Source organism: Euprymna scolopes, chromosome 28 (genome assembly GCF_053919585.1).
Source record: "Euprymna scolopes isolate OS-2025 chromosome 28, ASM5391958v1, whole genome shotgun sequence".
Classification (NCBI taxonomy): Eukaryota; Metazoa; Mollusca; class Cephalopoda; order Sepiida; family Sepiolidae; genus Euprymna; species Euprymna scolopes.
Window position 1 is genome coordinate 84,378,782 of NC_136509.1, and position 22,122 is coordinate 84,400,903.

Below are 22,122 nucleotides of genomic sequence, written 5' to 3' on the forward strand. Positions count from 1 at the left end.
AATTTTCTAATTGACTTCAACATACAAATGCACATCAGATTTTACCGTGCTGTTTAAAAGTGTATACTTTACAAAAAAAAAATAAATAAAAAATAAAACGTAAAATCATTTTCGTTTCCTATAGGAAAAACCAAAGATCTGATTTAAAAAAAAAAAAAAAAAAAATTCTGGAAGTTATTAAATGATTGTACAGCACTTTGGCTTATCTAATTATCATGAATCTACTTTTATTGCAATTAATGACCCAGGAATAAACCAAAATGCTTTCAATTGGTAGAGGACCTGAACCCTATCTCTAACGTTCAAAGTGTAGTAAGAATGTGCTATAGTTCAGCCAATAATTCAACAATAAATTATAGAAGGCTCAGTGATCTCATCAGAAAAATGGAGGACTTCTAATTTAAATTAACTTTCGACATTTTGTATATTGATTGGTATCCTTGACAAAAAAGATAATATATGGTTTAGATGTTTTCTTATAGATATCAAGCTGAAATAGCACCTGTAGTCATTATAAATGTTACAGAATGAATTAGTTGACAAATCCTAAAATGGAGTTTCAAACTGGGGTCTGCAAGGATAAAATAAGGGGCCCCTAATCAATTTGAAAAAAATAGATGCAAACTTGTTCCAGAAAGTGATTTGCGTGTAGGCTTATTGGCACAAGAATTGATAGTTTATACTACGTCAAGCAAACACATCTTTCTCACTAAGTGTCGAATTTAAAAAATCTTAACTGACAATAAAACTGTTTTCATTTAACTAGGTGGGGCGGGGGGGGGGGGCTTTGCCTGGTCGTAAAATACTTAAATATATTTTAATTTGTCCAGATTTCATATAGCTGTGATTTCAAAACTAAAAGTATTTATCAACTAGAATCGAAAGCAAAATTGTAGCATTCAAAGCTGGTGACGTTACCACTGTACCAACGTGATACACATATGAACTGATTAAAAATAAAGGTGAATGTACAAAATGTATAACGATTTTTTTTTTTCAATTTTGACCCATTAAAATCTAGTTTAACTGGATAAAGACCGATAAAAGAACGGGCCATAAAAAATGTGATCATTTGAGGCCCCTAGCGCTGCTCTGCGACTCTGTTCCAGAACAGATAGTTTGAAAATATGGAGACACACAGTGAGTTTTATAAATTAGATTTTTAAAAAAAATTATTTTTAAGACAAAATTTAATTTCTTTGCATCAATATGGAGTATTAATTTATTTGGATATTTATGTCAAAAGATTAAAAGTTTAATGCAAAAAAAAATGTACAAATTTCCTAAGCATTCATAAGGGGGGGTAACCTGGAGGAAAATCTGAAATATAAAGGGGTCAGCAAGTCAAAAAGTTTGAAAATCCCATTTCTTGTTACCAAATACCTTTCATTTTTTTTTTTTTTTTTTTTTTTTCACATGTAAAGCCCCCCTACCCTCAAACCCTGTAAAATGGGGGTGAAACTTAATAGGGGTCTTTACTCTTATGATTGTATGTATTATTGCTGTTTCATCCTTTATCCTTACAAGCCTTCTTCAGGATGTGGCTGAGTAAGTAAAATCACCTACCCCCTCCCAAATTCTTAGTTTTTTTTTTTTGTTTTTTTTTTATGCTAATAATTCATTACCTACCTGCCAGCTACCAGAACCACTCTCCCATACCTGATACACCTTTGCTCTTGTTCATTTTTGGAAAAGCAAAGCATGGAATGTTGTAACTTATAATTGTCTTTGGTTTTTGCCCCCACCACTCCCTATCTACACCTATTGAATGTTGTGCTTTTTTACCTTCTCCCCCCCCCCGATACTTTTTTTGTTTTTGTTTTGTTCAAAATTTGTCCAATGTGTAAATATTGTAAAGTTTATTTTTTTTGTTCTGCTTTTAGTCTTTTGTTTTGTTTCCCTCTCGTGAGTTTTGTATAGTTTGAATTATGACCTGTTTAAAATTATAATTTCATTGCTTAATTATCTTATTCCACCTCCTTTCCAAGATAAACATGGTTAAGTGTAGGTTCAATGAAAGCGTTTCTGTAGAATATATTGGATTCGAGCTTGGCACACCCAGGTTTCCAGTCTGTTAACCACTTAGCCAATGTCCAATCCGAATACTTGTGTTAATCTACGTTTTTATTAGGACAACCTCTATAAATCTGGTCCCTAATCACCACCTTATGCCTTGGTGGGAATATGGCTTGTTTGGGATCAATTCATAGGACCTTAATAATTTGTAAATATTTTCTGCTATAAGGGAAGAGTTCAATAACCCTTCAGAATCGTGAGTATACGGTCTTTCATGCAGAGTCTTAGGAGGATACTCTTTCATGGAGTCTTGGCCAAGAATAGTCTGGCAGTGCCTATCAATTTCCAGTGAGGTGAAGGGGACCAGTGTATGTACAAAATCACCATCTCTAGGTGATTGCCCACCAAAGTTAATGAACCCTTCACCTCTTCTCAAACCCAAGTATTTCCGTTGACAAGTGTGTGTATATATATATATATATATATATATATTAGTACGTGCACACATTGTAATCAACATGCTATGGATTTTGTCATTGGTCCAGAATAGTTAACTATCATGAACTTGTAAACAAAAAAAAATACAAACCTAATTTATAGCAAGTGCAGTTGAATTAAATTCCTTCCAGGCAGTGTATAATTTTAACACGAGAAAACCGTTTTTATTTTGGAAATTTTTATTTCAATGTTCATGTCTTATCTTGACACACAAACATGGCGGCATACATAGGTGATATCTTCATGTTGAAAAATGTCATTAACCCTTAACTATCGCCAGTGGTTGAAGCTTTGTTGCCATGCTTTTTCTTGTCATAAAATCTCGATATAAATTTTTTAATCCTAGTTTACACACATTACAATATGAGCCCGTATGGAATTTAATTCTGTACTATATATTATACATTCATATGTATAGCAATGGGTATGTGTAATGAGCTATGCAAATTTATACACGTATGTGTGTTATAAAATATATATGGCAGTTAAGCTACACAGAATATTCCATGTTTCATCCATGCTAAGATTCGTCAGGCTTATGTTTGACATTAGTTCAAACATGCATGTAGGGGCTTTCTTAAACTCGGCTGTTAAATATTCTGTACTCTATCGCTGTCATTCCTTTTATCTTTGTATGTCCAAGTCCCCACCTTTCATCCGATACATGTTATGTTTTGTCCATTTGAAAAATGTCGATTAGCCATTTTGTTCTCGTAAAAATTCATTAAGTCATTTCTTTTTTGATCTTTTCACAAATTTTTGCCACAATTTATTTCTATTGATGGTGGACTAAAGTCCAGTTGACAATCAAATTTATATTTTCTCTTAACTTTTTGAATAAGAATTAGTTGTGGCAAGAGGTGTGCACTTGATCAAAATTGAACTTTCAATCTTAGTCATAAGCTAGTCATAAGGTAATTATAAGCTAGTCATAAGGTAATCATAAGCTAGTCATAAGTTAATGCCAAATATATGCTATTAGACATTTTTTGAAATGGTCACGTATGACTAAGTTTCCAGATATTAGTTGTTTTTGGGTTTTTTTTTTCAGAAGGAAAAAAAAAAAACAATTTGATCTGGACTTTAATGCTTATATGCTGAATCATATAATTGGCATTTTTATATAAATTGATGTTAAAAATTTTGAACTTTCAGGGAGTTTTACAAGCTTTCTTCTGCCACAAGTAATGTCAATTCAAAAACTGTATAGCATAAGACCCGTGTATCCCCTTTTGCAGGACTGATTAGTGGTTTACAAAATATTCATTTTGACAAAGTTATTTAAGAGTAGTATAATTTTTTTCCCTATTAATAAAACGGATGTTGAATCTTATTTTCAGTATCAAAGACTAATAGCAAAGAGTCATATCATAAATATGACTTGTCAAGATCTTGTATTATCACACCCTCGATTTACTTATAATGGATTATAATCTACCAGATTATACTGTAAAAGCTCTGTTTAAAATGTTAACTATTGAGCTTATTTGTATCTGTAGTAATTTAATATATAATGAATATTCATAAGATTTTATTTGTTGATAAATACTTGATTTTTCCATGAATATCTTGGATTATTTCCGTTTAATTTCTCTCTCTCGTGTGTGTGTGACAGACAGACAGACACCAGCAGGAATTGTTGACCTACACTGAAGATTGCGTAAGCATGAAATGCTGGTGTCTGTAGATAAAAATGAATGCATATATATATATATATATTAGACGACAGTTTCACCATATTATGGGCTTTTTAATGTGTCTGAAAACGGACATGTCTTCCACTGATTTGAAACCTGAATATATTTTCAGCAGTCTGTCGCACTGACTGAGCCACTGCAACAATTCGCCTCCGTAGAGTATCTATATTTGGTTCTTATATATTTTGATTCCGTAATGATTAAGTGCAAAACTGATTACTCTGAGGTAAAGCCTGGGAGTGTGCAGGTCCACTGGGACTAAACGAATCATAATCTCGACCCCATAGCAACAAATCGGCCATTGGATTGATTTGTATTGTAATTCTATTGGCAATACGTTATTATAAAAAAAATTTCCTTTTCACTAAAGAAATTAAAATGTGCTGAAAACAATTTGTTGATAAATTAGACGATAAATGAAATGCCTCTAAAATAATTGTTTATTTCTACTCATTTCAATTGCGTTTGTTTTTCTGGTTTCAGGCACCAGCCCATTTGACATGACTGCTTCTGTGACCAGCCCATCAGGTGTAACAGAAGTGTGTGACGTGGTAAGCTTAAATGATTGCCACTACAGCATTAAATTCGTACCCAAAGAAATGGGTGTGCACACAGTCAGTGTCAAACATAAAGATATGCATATTCCAGGTATGTGTTGTTTTTGTTTTTTTTTCTTTAAGATCTGAATATTTTTAAACTAATGTTTTTAGAACAAAAAAATTTTGCATAGGCTGGAGATGTTCTTGTATTACTAACGAATCTTTTCCATTTCAAATCAGTTTGATGTCATGCATGTAAAATTAAAAAAAACGTGCTTGAAATGTTCCAACATTATGTAAATGAGCTAAATAGAAACAGTGGCCACTATATTAGGCCTGATGTCATGTTTTTAAAAAAATGAAATTATAATTTTAACTCAAAAAATTTCTCACTTAACAAAACCTTTAAGCAGTTTTTTTTTTTTTTTTTTTTTTTTTTTTAAGGGGGTGAGGGTTAATCCAGGAAAAATGTTGACCTTGGATTTTTTGTTTTCCTCAAATATATTCTCAAAACTTCCATAATCAAAACTATAATTTAAAAAAAAAATTTTTTTATTACTTTCCCAGGAAGTCCATTTGAGTTCACAGTCGGTCCCATCACTGGAGGTGGATCCCACAAGGTACATGCTGCTGGTCCAGGTCTTGAGAAAGGAGAAGTTCATCACCCATGTAAGTTCTTTTTCATGCTATAAAATACTAAAGATGCACTAAGTTTATCAGATATCAAAAATTCGATTTTTAACTCCTCAAAGAAAAAATAAATTTGGTTCTTGTTCAAAATTCCCCCTAAATTACGAAGAAAAATTTGTACGATGCACTCGTGATGAAATGAAAGTATATTCCATTCACATAAATTAATCAAGTTTTATTTTTTAAATAAAATCAAATTTAATGACCGCAATTTTGAAAAATCTTGAAACAAGGAGATAACTCCAAAATAATTCAAAGCTTGGGATTATTTTGTAATGCCTTAGAATTCATATTACTTTCTAAAATTCTTCTATAAAAAAAACTACTTGATAGATTATTAATGATGTTGCTCATATATTCGACGCCAATCTTTCCTGCAGGTGAATTCAACATTTATACTCGCGAAGCTGGTGCTGGAGGACTGTCTATCGCAGTTGAGGGACCGTCAAAGGCTGAGATTGATTTTGAAGATCGTAAAGATGGTTCTTGTGGTGTGACCTACGTCTGCACTGAACCAGGTACGCATTCTGCTGTTATTAGTGAACTATTAAAATTATTTAATTTTATGCATTTTTTTTTTTTTCTTTAAAATAAACTTAAATTGAATTTCTTTCCGCAGGAGAGTATCTGGTATCCGTGAAGTTCAATGATGAACATATCCCAGATTCTCCCTTCAGAGTTGCCATTTCTCCCAGTGTTGGAGATGCCAGGAAATTGTCCGTTTCTGCCTTACAAGAGAAAGGCTTGCAGGTGAGATTTTTTTTTTTGTCTTGAATATAATTTTAAGATATCCAGTGGTGAGAACCCATTTGGGGGCTGTAGAAAATGAAGTTGCCCCTTAGTTACCATTGCTCCCAGGTGCACTTTGACCCAGAGCAGTAATAGCTGATCTGGTATTACCAGATCAGGGTGTCTGAAAATATTGGCTTCCTCACCAAAAATGCATCAACCATGGATGTTTTTTTTCCTTTTCCTTTGTAAAACTCTATCATGGTCTGCATAGTCAAAAACAAAAATAATTTACCTCTACAAAACCATTAAACCAAACACCATGAATAAATATTTGAAGATATAAAGAACTTAAAGTATAGTCATTTTGGAAAAAAATGACTGAATTCAACATTAAAACCCAAAAAGGTTTGATATGCCATAAAACAAAACGATTAAACCAAATGTGATTCGATTCCAAAGCTTTAATTCAATCTAATTTTTTTTTCTTAATTGCATTGTGTAATTCAACCCATTTTTGCCTGAATTTTTTTTTTAAATTTCAATTTAAAGTTTTCTGTTTGCTCATTAGTTGATTAGAAAAATGCAGTGACAGTGACAAATCTTCAGTGGAAGCAGAGCAGACTGGCAGGTTTGAAGGACTGTGCACATATATACATATCTAATGAGCATTCTCAGTGCCCGTGTTTAGGCTTTTTTTTTTTTTTTTTTCACTCACAATGTTTGATGCAATATTATGCTGTTACTGTGCCATGTTTGTGCCGCTAAGCTGAAATGGGTTAATTTGTACATACCAGAGAGGAAGGATAGTGCAAGTGAACACCTTTCTATTTTATCACCAGCTCTTTAGGATTTTATTTTTAATGAAATAAACATTTCAAAATAAACCTCATAATGCACTTTCTGTCCCTATTTATTTGCCTCCCAAGGGAACATACAGCAATCAAAAATAGCATGGATACCCTGGATTTGGGCCAAAATTAAAATTGCCCCAGGATGTTCTGTGGTTAATTTGCACATTGTAAAAAATGAAATTCTATTCAAACTTTCTATCGGTAAATTTTAGTTTTTTTAAAAAAATTCTCTTTACTGTCTCTAGGTAAACAAACCTGCAGCTTTCAAAGTTTCATTCAATGGAGCTCGTGGCCGACTCCAAGCTCGAGTTGTTGCTCCCTCTGGTGCTGAGGACGAAGCTTTGGTCCATGAAATTGATGAGGGTAAGTACTATCCAAGAAACTCTCTTAATGGTTAAATTCATCCAAACAGTTTTCTTGAAATGTTCTGTGCATAAGGTTTATCTACTGTGAATTTCAAGTCTCAGGACGCTTCATCCCAGAAAACTAACCTGAATATATTTTCAGCAGTCTGTGTTGCACTGACTGAGCCATTGAAACAATTTGCCTCTGTAGAGTACCTTTTATTTGGTTCTTATACTTTTTTTTTTTTTTTTTTTTTTTTTTTTTTTTTTTTTTTTTTTTTTTTTTTTTTTTTTTTTTTTACACTTCATGGCAAAAATTATTTTTTTTTTTAGCAAGAATAACTGTACTTACTCGGCATTGGCTGGTTGGGTTTTTATTTTCAGTTTATTTAAGATGGCGTCCACATGAAAATTATAACCCAATCAAAGTATGTTTAAGATAAAGCAAATTCTTGTAACATCAAATTTTAAAAATCTTAATCTTCGAAAAACGGAACTTTTCTCTTCTGTAATGAATATCTAACATATATGATGCCAGAGTTCTGTTAATAGTCAAAGAAAAAAACCTTTACAAAAATTCAAAAGCATGGGCATACTAATTTTCATTGGATTTTAAATTAAAGTAGAAACATTTAGTACCACCACCCATTTTTCCTTCCCGCATACAATTGTCAAACGAGTTAAAATATATTTTTATCAAACCAGTTTTATTTTATCTTGTGGGATATTTAGTAATTTAAGTACCGATTTTTTTTGATTTTTTTTTTTATTTATTTATTTAATCTTGCTATTCAAAAATAGTAAAAATCGGTGTTAGTATTAGAAATCTTGCATTGCATGATGCAATTGCTTTTTTTCATTTGTAAAAAAAAAAAAAAAAAATGCTTAAATTGACTGAAATTTTTTCTTGATGCTTCTTGCCAAAGACACTGCTTTATTTTATGTTTTGTTTTTCAGCTTTGTGTTTAAGTTGTCAAGTTTCAAATTTAAATCTATTTAAAAACTTTAAATAATTACATAGATCAAATGTTTCATATTGTGACAACTTGTAGTGGCTGAAAGCCACTGAAAGACTAACGTTAATGAAGTGGATAGATTGACATTTGAATGACGAATATGAGACGAATGAAATCCTCACCTACCAATTACTGAAAGCCGCCAACTCTGAACAGCAAACCCCCTTTATCACAAACCTCATATGTGGAATGTGAGAACCAAAGATAAAATGGGAGAATTGGTTCCAAAACTATCAAGGTCACCTTTCTCTTGGAGAATAGGTTAGCAAAAATGGCATGGAAAAGGGACGATTGTCGACAAATTGAAGCACAGACTTGCACACAAACCAAAATATAAATCTCTTGTATAGGGGATAAGTCTAAAAGCCATTTATATAAAGCGATTGCATTTTCATACATGTTATCACTAGGACTATGACAACAGCATATTCTTTTCATTGTTTTGTCCTAGCCCTACTTATCACCCTCCACCTCTTAGAATTGGATTGCCAAAGATGCAATGCAAAAAGTATTTTTAAAATCTATTCTGCCACTTGTAAAATATGAAACTTAAAATAGTTCTTTTGGCCTTTGAGCTCGGATCAAAGTGGACTCTTCTGTCCAAAAATGGGAGAATTTTGTCTTTGATATCCATAGAATAAAAATGTCAAACCCCTACAAGAATTCTGGAGATAGAACCATATGAGCAGGATGGCAGTATATATAATGTTGCTTCAAGAAGGAATACCAAAAAAAAAGTTCACGTGGCAGCATGGTGCTGAACCACTTAATTCATGCGACACAATCCTGAACAATTCCATCAACCCGAATACCTTCACTGATTCGAGATGATCTCAAACAACTTTGTCAATTTGAGCTCAAACACCTCCGATTCGACACATGATCTTGAATGAAATGACTGAACATAACACGTTACCAGAGCAACCTTTGCAGTTACTCTCGGAATGATTCTGGTATCGGCTTTTTATAGCTCTGAGACGAATTTGGTCTATGTAGTTGTTTAATTTCTAGAAATTTATAACTGAAACTGTAACTTGTATAAAAAAGAAGCCGATTTGAACATTGACACCTGTCCCCTTTTGCTGAGCTAATTTGTAGGAGATTGTTGATAATCTTGCTTCTCGCCTGATTTTTTTTGTTCACGATTTTCTAAAATTCCATTTTTTTTTTTTTTTTTTTTTTTTTTTTTTTTTATTTACAAAAAAAAAAATTTGCCAAATCCTTGTCGTTTGGAACTTTATTCTCATTTGTCAATAACAAATTTGACATTGTTTTGTACAAATTAAAGCCTCTTTCTCCCCATCACCATTTTTTTTTTTTTTTAATATATATTTATTTTAATCCTTCAACCCTCCTGGAAATAAATGTGTTGTCTTTTTCATTCATACAATTTCAATTGTGGCTTGCTTTTCTCCCACAGCTGAGAAAACATTGCCCAGCTCCATAGGTAAGAAGGGTCACTGGCACTGAAACCTTCTCGCTCCAAATACAGAACCAATTGGTCTTTGTTAAACTTCACTAAAGTGTTGTCCTTTACCTCTTCCTCCTCCTCCTCCTCATTTGATTACTCGTTATTCACTTACCTGAATGGTGGTACACCTGTGTTTTTTATCCTCTGACAGGTGTAAATTTTCTTTGAATTCTTAATTCGATTAACAAGCTTGAAAATTTAATTTTTGATTTTCTGTGTTTGTAGATTATAATTGGATATTTAAAAAAAAAAAAGCATTTTAAGTAAAAAAAAAACAATTACGTAATTGTATCAATTAGTAAAAATTCCAGAAATTACAACAAATGGAGTAGAAAAATATAAGAAATAAAAAAAATTACTGAAGAATGCAGTCTTGTTTCTTCTGCAGCCATCCATATGACAAACTACTTTCGTTCAACTTTTGTTAAAATTAGAAAACGAAATGTGTGGAAATGTTTTTTTGCAATTATATCTTACCTTTTATTTATGCCAATTAATTTACGAAGCTCAATGTAATTACAGAGCATATAATTAATGACAAGACTATTCAGTTTCATGATATTGACCATCTTGCGATTCTTTAAAAGAAAACAAGGTAATTGCAACTTTTCCAATTTCGGATTTTGTAATCCTATGCCCATATGCATTTTTCTTTTGATGGGTTGATGGATGCTATTTCTTCTGAGGAGTTAAGAGCAAAATAGATTCATTGATATAATTAAATGACTGATTCTGTGCTATGAAACGTGCTGCCAAGAATTGTGAATGTCAACATACTTCAAGGAATAAATTGTAAGATGGTCAACATAATGAAATTTGGAATATATAAAATAGTTTATTTGTAAAAAAAAAAAAATCCTAACATCTGTACTACCCATAATTTTTAGAATTTTTACTTTTTTTTTTTTTTTTTTTTTTTTTTTGTTACTTAAAATGAATTTTTATATCTGCTTATAATATACAAGCACCTTATTTTTCTTTTCTCTAAACTTAGGCCATTTATTGCACCAATAGGGAGCTTAGGTATAGGTTTGACATCCTATGGTTAACTAATTTTCATATTGTTTTGCAAAAGGACATCTTAGTAATTTACTATTGTTTTCTCATTCAGTGATTTCATTTTGATAGAAACTTGAGAATTGTTGAGTCTATTCAGTAAATTTACTTGTAAGGGTTGTGATTCTTGGGTTCAAACTTTGCAGGCAAAAAAGATGCTATTGTAAAAGTTTTGTATAGTTTAGAAAATTAGATGATTGTCCAGAACTATTCAGTCATGAAAAACATGTGTAAGATATATGCGCTCATGACAGGAAATACAATGCTGTACACTTTGAAATCACTGAATTGCATTCATTAAAAGTAGTTGGATTTTTAAAAGTTTTTTTAAGTAAGTCGGCAATCTCTCGCCCACTTGAAAAGTCTGGAAAAATAATGTAAATAACTTTAAATGATCCAAAGTTCTGTGAAATTTTACGAAGGGGGGTGGGGTGGGGGGTCATAGAAAAACTGAAATTTGCTTAAAAAATTTTCTTTGCAAAAATAAAACTACTTGATCAATTTACGTGATTTTTGGTGTATATTTTTTTCTTATGCAGAGTTTTCTTTAGTCTTATTTTATCTATTTTTTTTTTTTTTTTTTTTTTTTTTTTATGGGACAAGTGCTGAAATTATTGCAATAAAAAAAAAAACATAACGCAAAATGGAATGCATTATGATCAACATCAATTTACGTAAAAGAAACTCCTCGATTGAACAATCATTTCTGTGACCACAGCTGAGATGGAGTTCGGTAAACTCTGATCTTTTCATATGACTGTTAATGTGTGCACATGCCACCACAACAAGCATTGAAAAGTAGGACTGCTTTGACCATCCTCCTACAATATCATACAGCACCTAAATGATCCCAAATAGTCACCCATCTGGTACTGGCCAGGATCTGTGTTACTTCAGTGATCTGACATGATTGTACAGCAAACTGGAGTAAACCATATTACTCTAATATGAACGACTAAATGTAAAATAGGCAGGTCACGTTCAATATCTGTAGACATGCGAAGCTGTGTTGACTGCTGAAAATTCCTTTTTGTAAGAGGAAAGATATCTTCAAGTGAAGAAAGCTTAGCTTGGTTCTCCCGTGAGAGAGGACGTACTTTGGTGCCAAAAAGCTCTCTAGGGGCTGCGGTTTAAATTTTAGGAGTCTGGAAGTAGTTAAAAGGTCCAGTATAAATTAATACAGGCTGAGATGCGATTGTTTGACCAAACCGCCTCAGTTACTGCTCAGTGTCTGATCAAACTCAATGTAATTTAACTTTGATCTGATGAGATTTGGTGTCAGCGTATATTGACAATAGCCTTAAATGTGCCGAAAACTCTGGAGTTTGGAACAGCATTTTTGTCGCTAAACACCTTCAAGAATTCATTTCTTGTATTAATCTTTTGTCTTGTGATATTTGTATACTAATACGTGTTCATGCCTTCGATAGTTTGTGTAACCTTTCTGTCGCTAAACGCTTTCAATATTCTGTAACATTTCTCTACACTTCCGTCCAGTGATTCATTATCTGATGTTCCACATCACTCTCCTGAACTTTATTCAAAAAGTTTAACTGGCATGAAAAAACATTTGATTTGGAAGAAAAAAAGATTTTTTTTTTTTTTTTTTCAATTTTCAAAGTTGGGAGGGTTTTTTTCTACTTGGTTTTTCAACGCCCCCTTCTTTATATAACCATAAGTACACATCTTGAATTCAAAATTATATTCATATCTTTACCATCTAATTTTATTTTTAGAAATTTAAAAACCAATTACAATGTATTTAAAGCTGAGCTTCAGCATAAATATGCTCTTTTTCAAAGCAAGGGCAGTTTTCATTTTACTGTTATTCCTCCAGTAGGTGTACCCCTGTATTTATAGCAGCAATTTAGCCTAATGCTGTATCTTCATTGACTCGAATGTTGCACATTCCATAAAAATAAAAGCCTAGAACATATTTTCAAATTTTCCATTTTTAAAAATGTTTCTTAATGAAATAGTTTTTATAAGTTGAATTGAAAGGCTTTATTTTTTTAAGATTGATAATTTGGATTATTCTAATTACTGTTCTTATCTTGGTTATTTTCACAGCATTTTGACCGACGTAACTAACAACTTTCAGGTGCTACCTTTTCAAGCTCTAACTGAACCTGCTATTTAATCGGGGGTGGTGGGGTAGATTTTTATTAACTTCATCAGCTCTTAATTGGTAGAAGTGTTAATTATTAGTTACAATTATTGTAATAAAAAATTGTAACTGGAGTTTTACTGAATAGTGGATTAGCAGACACCATGTTTTATTTCAATTGCCTTTTGTTAAGTGTTTGACAATCATATTCAATTATTCTGGAATAAAATTGTAGCTATGAAAATTATGAAGAATAAATTCTGTTGGTAGTGGCAGTTTTTTTTTTTTTTTTTTTTTGATTGGGAGGGGGGGGGATTCTTCTCATGAGTAAGTCGCTATTTCAGGAGTTGTGTATGCAAGAATTAATGTAGGAAAATCAATTGAAGCAGATTGATAATTTCCAAAACGCTCATCAATTATAGCCATGAAAGCATAACCATGTTAAAATTCTATAGAATTTACCTTAAAGAACTATTGTATCTGAAAGACGGTAGGAGGGGAATCAACATTATCGAAAAGATGCACTTGAAGTCTGGAGGCTAAATCGGCTGAAGCGTTCTATTATGAAAATACACCATATTTATAAATATATTTTGTACATAAAGATTAATCTTGTTTATGGGGATGTTTTGAAACCAATTTGAATTTTTTTTGACAGGGTAATCATTGTCTTGCATATTTAAGTTTTCTGTTTTAGTTTGTCTTTATTTTTTAAGGTTTTGTTTATTTGTTGCTTAACTCCAAAATGCATTGTTTCGTGCATGTTTGTTCATCTCTTGTGAAATAGAGTGCTTTGTTTTTGTTTGTTTTTTACATTGTCAAACTGAACTGACTTCACTTTTCAAATTTGCAATTCGATTTGAATTACATACACTTTTATCAAATCCCTCTTCCTTATTGCTTTTGTATTGTTAAACAAACGTTAAATGTTAAGAAATTTTGTATTTAGGATAAACTTTTCAAGTCTGTGTTTCTGTTTAAACAGTTTCAAAGGCTCTCTGTAAATTTCTTCCAGATTGCTGGAATCCATATTAGTCAACCACCTCAGCAGAAATAACCTTAGTGACATACAATATGGTTTCCGTTCTGCTAGATCTACAGCAGGTGTGCTAATGGTTATCTCATAGGATTAGTGAATCTCTTGACAAAGGCTTCCTCTCTAGGGCAATTGCTCTTGACATATCAAACGCCTTCGATAAAATATGGCATAAGGGCCTACTTCACAAGATTTCCAGCTACGGTATAACTGGAAATGTTTTCTCAATCATTAAATTATTTCTCTGATAGGCTCATAAGAATAGTGGTTGATGGGCAGAAATCAGAGGCCCTCAGTATTAATGCTGAAGTCCCTCAGGTCCATCCTGGGCCTAACTCTCTTCCTGATCTACATCAATGATCTCCCAAAACACATACTTAAATCATTCGTTGACATCTGTGCTGATGACACAACCATCTATGGCAACACATCAAAGGCTGTAAATGACAAAGTTCTGATTCTCTCTCTCCTCTGATCTCGAGCGCGGGGTACAGTGGGGGAAGAGGTGGCTGGTTACTTTTAATGCATCTAAAACCAAGCTCCTATCTTTACATCAACGCTCTGATCCCCATCTGGCATCAATTGAAATGGATGGCTCTCTACTAGGGGAAGCTCCATACTTTGATAAGCTTCTGGGTTTGACCTTTACTCCTGACCTGAAATGGAACACGTACATCAAATCTATTGCCAAGGTCGCTAAAAAAATAGTAGGATCCTTCTACCGCTCCAGAAGATATCTTGTTGATGCAATTCTCTACTTATATAAAAGCCAAGTACGTCCAAGGATGGAGTACTGTTGCCACATCTGGACGGGAGCTGCTAGAAACACTCTATCCTGCCTTGACGGAGTGCAAAATAGGCTTCGTGGCGTGGTGGGGGATGCCCTTTTCTCCTCCCTGCAACCTCTCTCCCACAGGAGATGTTGCGAGCCTGTCTGTTTTATCGTTACTTCCATGGTAGGTGCTCGTCTGAGCTCCAATCCCTGGTCCCCCCTCGCTGATCTTTCACGAAAAACACCAGTATAGCTGAAACCACTGTCAAAAATTTTCCCCACTCTTTAACGGTGCCTAAACCAAAAATTAGATTCCATGAACAAAGCTTCTTTCTTAGAAGTGCACGCCTGTGGAACTCTGTTCCGTATGCCTGTTTCTCACTTGACTACAACTTGGATGTCTTCAAGTCTAACATAAATTCTTGATGGACTGCCTCCTTAAGTAGACAAATCTCAACATTAACGTACTGTACATGCAATAACCCTTATCCCTGAGTGGCTTCCGGGCCTTGATAAGTGGTGACCACCTTGTAGTTAAAAAAAAAAAAAAAAAAAAAAAGCCACTGAAGAAAATTTTTTGGATAAAAAATCAAAACTTGCAATGTTGCATAAATTGACAACATAAGGATAGGCAAAAGTCTAATCATGGTTTTCTCCATATTGTATGAAGTATTACCAAAGTTATAATACGTTAATAACTTAAACTATTTATCTAATCAGACAAAAAGTTTGCATCCCCTTTTAATGGCATCGAAAAATTGTGTGGACAAATAGAATAAAATTACAAATGTGTAACGGCAAACATTAATTTACTATAAACTAATTTAAATGAGAAATTTGAAAACTTTGTAGTGTTTTGAAATAAAATCATTTTGTTTATTTTTAGTCGGATATATTTTGCTATCCTAGCTTCATCAGAGTAGGAAGTCCTGGTACAGCATTTTTTTTCCTTCATTTTGGTGTTAAGAACCCACAGAATAACACGTACATTTCTCTACTTTGAGGCATTACCCACTCTTTCGCAGCAAAATGAAGCAAAAAGAATTATGTACCGAACTTCCTACCCTGATGAAACTATTTATAGCGAAATATATTGGATTTACAGTAAAAGTAAAAGTGACTTTTATTATTTCTAACACTACAGTTTTCAAATTTTATTTAAATTTTATTTGTGGCAGACAAACCGGCCATGTTTTACTTTACTATGAACTGTTTAAAACAGTTGTACAAATTAGTCATACAAATAGATGTTTTTGGACCTTTCGTCTGGACCTTATTTTTCAAAATGTATCTCGTGCAGTAGCTAATGAAAAGAACTTGGTTGGCTACTATTTTATATTTTTTTCACTGGGGGTAATGGAGGTAATTTGAATAATATTTTATCTTTTTTTCACTGGGGGTAATGGAGGTAATTTGAATAATATTTTATATTTTTTTTCACTGGGGGTAATGGAGGTAATTTGAATATTTTATATTTTTTTCACTGGGGGTAATGGAGGTAATTTGAATAATATTTTATATTTTTTTTCACTGGGGGTAATGGAGGTAATTTGAATAATATTTTATATTTTTTTCACTGGGGGTAATGGAGGTGATTTGAATACTATTTTATATTTTTTTCACTGGGGGTAATGGAGGTAATTTGAATACTATTTTATATTTTTTTCACTGGGGGTAATGGAGGTAATTTGAATACTATTTTATATTTTTTTCACTGGGGGTAATGGAGGTAATTTGAATATGATCAGAAGCCCGGCGGGGGGGGGGGGGGATCAGTTGCATCTGCCACCTCTCCTCTGCACGCTGTTGTCTGTGTGCTCTACGTTGCATTAATCGTTTCTGTGAATGCTTCCCCCCCCCCGCTTGTAATTGTTGCGATCCTTTCATCGTTTTTATTTTTCTCTACAAATTTCCAAATGTCTGCTTATTTTCAGGTGAATATTCTGTAAGCTTCATTCCTCGTGAGAATGGTCCACATCTTGTCCATGTGACTTTCGATGGCTGCCACATTACAGGCAGTCCCTTCCGTGTTCTGGTTGGAAAGGTTGATGCTGATCCAGGCAAAGTCACCGCCTCTGGAGAAGGATTGTTCAAGGGACATACAGGTAACTGATAACAAATATCTAACTTATCGTTTTCCTGGAAGGAAAATGGATGAAACTTCATACCAAAAAAATCTGTTAGGTTTGTCAAGTACTCAATTTCCTGTTGTCCAGTTTGTGCCTCTTAGTCATTATTCCCTTCATATTCAAACGAATATCATATATTAGTAACATATCCAGTTACAAACAAGTTCACTCCCCCCCCCCCTCCTCTTGATACCTGCACTCGGTACACCAAAACAAATGGGTGTGCTGCTGCTTCTATTAGACTTAACTAGTACCAGTTATGCAGAACTGGTAAAAAATTGTTTTGGCCACTTAGTACCTGCCGTACCACTAATAACTGACTGATGCTACCAGATCAGGCTGTCTGGAGATATTGGCTTCCTGGCCTAAAATGCAATCAAACATTTTTTCCTTTTCCTTTGCAGAACTCAATCATGTTCTGTAAAGTTAAAAACAATTTTCCTCATAAAAAAAAAAAAAAACACGATAAAAATAAATTATTTGAAGATTATAAAGAACTTGAAGCATAAAGATCTTTTTTACTATCTGGGAGTAATATCTAGCAATCCCGAGTTTGACTACCACTTGTCTACTATATCCGATCGGGTTAATAAGGAGTTTTACATGTTGCGTATCCTGAGCTACCAAAAGATTATTTCATGGTTCGTGCCCCACCACAATGCTCATATGCCGCCCTGTGCTGCACCTGAACAGACCAAACCTGTAACAATATACATTCACATTAGATCCTCTGCATAATCACATCAGTGTTTGCTCAGATATGGACCAGCGATCTCCTTTGTGTTCTGTAGTCCTGAACGTGCTGCCTCAAAATTGTGTGAATGAACATGTATCACCATCACTTTCTGTCATGGCTATCATGATCTTCCTGAGATTTATTCGTTCCCTAATTAGCTAGGTAGCCTCTATTTCTAACAGTTTTATGACCATGTCTTAAAGGAAAAAAATTAAATATGGCCGCATTCAACCTTAAATAATCTTAAAAGGGTTGATATGCGGTAAAACAATCAAATGGCCGCCAAAATAGATCACAAATTTTTTTATTACAATTGCACGCATCTCTTTTTATATCTACTAAAATTTGCCTTAGAATTGTCTGATTAATTTTCCCGTTTTGAATGGGATTCTCAGGTTTTAATCACCAATCGACATTGTTGTCTTTTAGGAAATGTGTGCAAGTTTGTTGTGAGCACAGTGAATGCTGGTTCAGGTGCGTTGGCTGTCACAGTTGAAGGACCTTCTAAGGTGAAACTTGATTGCCGTGAAGTGGAAGAAGGCTATGAATTCAGCTACACACCTACCGCACCTGGCGATTACCTGATCACCATCAGGTATGCAGGTGTACACATTGCAGGATCTCCTTTCAAGGCTAAAATCACAGGTAAGCGTTTTTTAAATTTTTATTTTTTATTATATACTGAAGTGAAAGACACCGTTTTGGTCCCCCCCACTCTCTCCTGACAAAGGGGAGATTGGACCTAGTAATTCACTCCTGTTCATCTGTTTGTATTTTCCTCAACCATGTCTTGGATTTTTTAATTTTGCACAAACATTAGTCATGGTAAAAGTAAATGTTTACTAGGATAGATTTTATGGGATAACTCTGGTTGCCCCCCCATCCTTGGTTTATTTTTTTTCTCCAAGAAGACTTATGATGATGGTGTTAACCCTAACGGGGTCGGCCTTTTTTTTTGCGATGAAACCTTTTTGTAAAGTTTTTTTTTTTTTTTTTTTTTTTTTAATGATTTTGTTATAGAATTTTATTAAATAAATTTTTTTAAGACTTAATACAAGAACGAAAATTCAAGTCTTCGAAAAAGGTCTTTCATTGAAAATAAGATAAAAAAAAAAATGATCTCGATCATTTCAATGAAATATTTTTAACATTTGGTTTTCTAAAATTTTTAAGTTGTTTTCAAAGATTTGACCGAACTATTTAAAATTGGTGCCAAACAGGCATTAACAACAAACACCTTGGACATATCATTTTCTCAGCACAAAAGGCTGACCTCTCAGGATTAATATCACTAGCAAAGTTGGCACCATACCAAATTATGGAATTTAGACTTTTGGTTGCTTTCAAGGTTTTATCAGGTTTTTTTTTTTTTTTTTTTTTTTTTTTTTTTTGAGAAACAAATAATCTTGAAAGTAATTAAAAAAAAAAAAAAAAAAAAAAAAAAATTAAAACTCTTCTGCTACTTAAATGGCCCCCAGTAGCAGTTGATCATCTGCTGATCAGTCTTGTAACTGACGTTTGAACAATGGTGGAGCAATTGTTGGCAAAACATTTTTTTCTCTTAAAAACATTTAGGATGAAGTGTTAAATCAGCTGACAATGCCACAAAAATATAATTGATTTTGTCACAAGCTTTTTTTTTTTTTTTTTTTTTTTTTTCCTCATAATCCACTTTGCACAAAAACCTTATCTGGTGTAGAGATAGATACCAGTTTCTGATTCAGCAGTGCAAATATACACTAAATCAGCTGTAGAAATCTAGACATTCAACAAGTAAAAAAAAAAAAAAAAAAAATTGTAAATGACTTTTCATGCTCAATGTTTTATTGAATCTTAAATGTAATTAAGAATTAAAATTCTTCCCTTCAACGACTGATATCGAATTAACCAGAAATTGGTATATCTTATTCCTTATTTTTCCTAATCTACAGGAGATGGTCATGCTTCTGGATTCCATGAACAAGCCTCAGTTGTCGTGGAGACAGTAACAAAGACGAGCACAACGACACGCTTCAGTGGTATCCAGAACTTCCAATCAGATGCAAGCAAGGTTGTGGCTAATGGAGCTGGACTGAAAACTGCTTACCGTGGCAAGCCGAATACTTTCACTATTGACACGACTAATGCTGGTAAGTAACACTGTTGGAAAAAAAAAAAAAAAAATCGAATGTATTATATGAATTAATCCATCAAATATTCAAATAAGGAATTAAAGTAGAATAATCTTTAACCCATGTATTTTCAAACATACTCTTTTCATCAGATGGTAAAAATTAAAGAATAAAACAATCGACGAAGGGGACAAAACTTAAGATAACAAATCTTTGTCAACACTTTTCAGTTGTTTTTAATCAATAGTTCCTCTCATTGTTGGCTCTTTTCTTACCAAAAGAGATATAGTATTAATTTTGAAGTGAAATTCCTTTCTATAATAGTAGTAAAAAAAAAACAAAAAAACTCTATTATTGATACTGGACACCATGCCATTACTGAAATCCTGTACATACAAATGTTTTCAAGTATATTGCATAAATATTCTTATACAAATGTGGTTTATTCTGAAGATTCATTTTTGGATTTTATATTTTCAATAAAATTTTGGAGATGACCCTGCAGTTTGCATGTATATGACATAATCTAGAGGTCCAATATTCAAACTCTACGCATTAAGTTAGCCTATATTTTGGCAATAACATGTCAAATGTTGTCTTCAAAGTGGTCTATTGTCTGGTTTATCAGCATAAACATGGAACTTTACATATACCTAAAGAAAATAATCCAGTGGTGTTAAGTCACATGAACGAGGTGGCCAGTTGGCAGGTCAATTTCGTGAAATTATTCATCAAATGTTTCTCTCAGTAAATTGGTCATACCATTTGCTGTTGCTGCTCAGGTGTCAGTTTTTTGTTTTATGATGAATTGTCAAACCAAGCTGAGCTCAAAAATAACCAAGTCGCCAAATCTGCAATTTAAAGAAAATGGGTTTTCAATTTAATAAAAAAAAAATCCCTTTCATAAAAAAAAAAAAAAAAAAAAAATTTTGTCCTCCTCGACCCCCAACAAAAAGATTGGACCTAGTAATTCACTCCTGCTTAGCTGTTATTTTCTCAATAACCACTCCTTGGATTTTTAAATTTTGCACAAACTTAGATAACTCTGGTTCCCTCCCTCGTCCCCCAGGAGGGCATTATAGAGATAAAATTGCACCTGAATTGCTCATTCATTTGTTCGCACTTTTCTCAAACACATTTTTAAATTTTGCAAAAACATTAGTCACAATGAAAGTAATTTTTTTACGTATGACTGTATGCTCGGCTTTTTTTTTTTTTTTTTTTTTTTTTCTGAAATAATTAAAAAAAATTGCCTACTTTTCTTTTTCAGGTGTGAACATAATGTTTGTTGGTATGCGGGGTCCGAAAGGTCCTTGCGAGGAGTTAATTGTCAAACACATTGGCAACAACCAATATACCATCTCCTATTTTGTGAAAGAGCAGGGTGAATATATGCTGATTGTCAAATGGGGCGAAGACCATATCCCAGGCAGTCCTTTCCACGTTGAAGTGCAGTAGAAGACGGCAATAAGTGTTTGTATACTCGCACACAGACTTACTTGCGTTTTGTTTAATTCGTGGACTCACAGGCAGCAGAAACTTACCTTCCCCCACCCTCTATTCCTACGAACCACTCCCTACGATGCTGTCTGCAGAATCTCAATAGGGACACATTGTTTGAGACCGATCTGGCGGCAGTGCAAATTGATCTTATTTTATTTATTTTTTTTTTTTTTTCGAGACTTGCTCACTCAAGATTAAAAAAAAATTAAAACAAAAAAATATATATATAAAATGGCAGATTTCAAATCGTTTCTAAGAAAAAAAAAAAAATTTTTTAAATGAAAAAAAAATTTATATTTGAATTGTGAAACCACTTCCTCGTTAGGATTTAAATATTTTTATTAATATTTTCTTTATGAAATAAAAACAAATAAAAAAAAAATAGTAAAATAATAAAGGTGATGTTAAAAGGTAATATTTTAAAAACAAGTGCTTTAATTCATGACATTTTAAGTTTTTGTTTTGTTTTTTTTTAAATATTTATTTTCGTCTAATCACCTTTTTTGAATTTCAAGAAAAATGCTGAAAAAAAATTGAAAAATCTTATAAATTCTATTTTTAATTATTGCTTGTCATTTAAAAGCTCCATTTTGTTTTAGTTATTTTGTATAACTAAAAACTTCTACAATCAGTACCCTCCCTCCGCCCGGCCCTCTCGTAAAAAAAAGAAGCTAAATCTGCCGCTATTATGTGGGTGAGTGCCAAAGGCAGTCGCTAACTGTCTAAAGGAATGTCAGAATTCATGCTTATTTTTGTTAGCGACAGTTTTGTACAAACGAAAAGAGGGATTTTTCTCCCCTGCAATTTTTTTTTTTTTT

At 33.0% G+C, this 22,122-nt stretch overlaps 1 protein-coding gene across 17 annotated transcripts in view; it reads left to right on the forward strand.

Moving 5' to 3' along the window:
- The window catches only part of LOC145249706 (filamin-A-like), a 302,081-nt gene extending 280,348 nt beyond the window's left edge, over positions 1–21,733 (forward strand). For 11 of the 17 annotated variants that reach the window (XM_080111571.1, XM_080111573.1, XM_080111575.1 and 8 more), the window contains 10 exons: positions 4,695–4,859; positions 5,318–5,419; positions 5,821–5,958; positions 6,060–6,190; positions 7,269–7,386; positions 9,804–9,830; positions 16,760–16,930; positions 18,120–18,335; positions 19,622–19,819; positions 21,072–21,733. In XM_080111571.1, the coding sequence (XP_079967697.1) occupies positions 4,695–4,859; positions 5,318–5,419; positions 5,821–5,958; positions 6,060–6,190; positions 7,269–7,386; positions 9,804–9,830; positions 16,760–16,930; positions 18,120–18,335; positions 19,622–19,819; positions 21,072–21,259 (1,454 nt within the window). In that variant the 3' untranslated portion in view covers positions 21,260–21,733. The remainder of the gene's footprint in view (positions 1–4,694; positions 4,860–5,317; positions 5,420–5,820; positions 5,959–6,059; positions 6,191–7,268; positions 7,387–9,803; positions 9,831–16,759; positions 16,931–18,119; positions 18,336–19,621; positions 19,820–21,071) is intronic. The other 6 variants (XM_080111574.1, XM_080111577.1, XM_080111579.1 and 3 more) reach the window with 1 other exon arrangement.
- Positions 21,734–22,122: the final 389 nt, after the last annotated feature.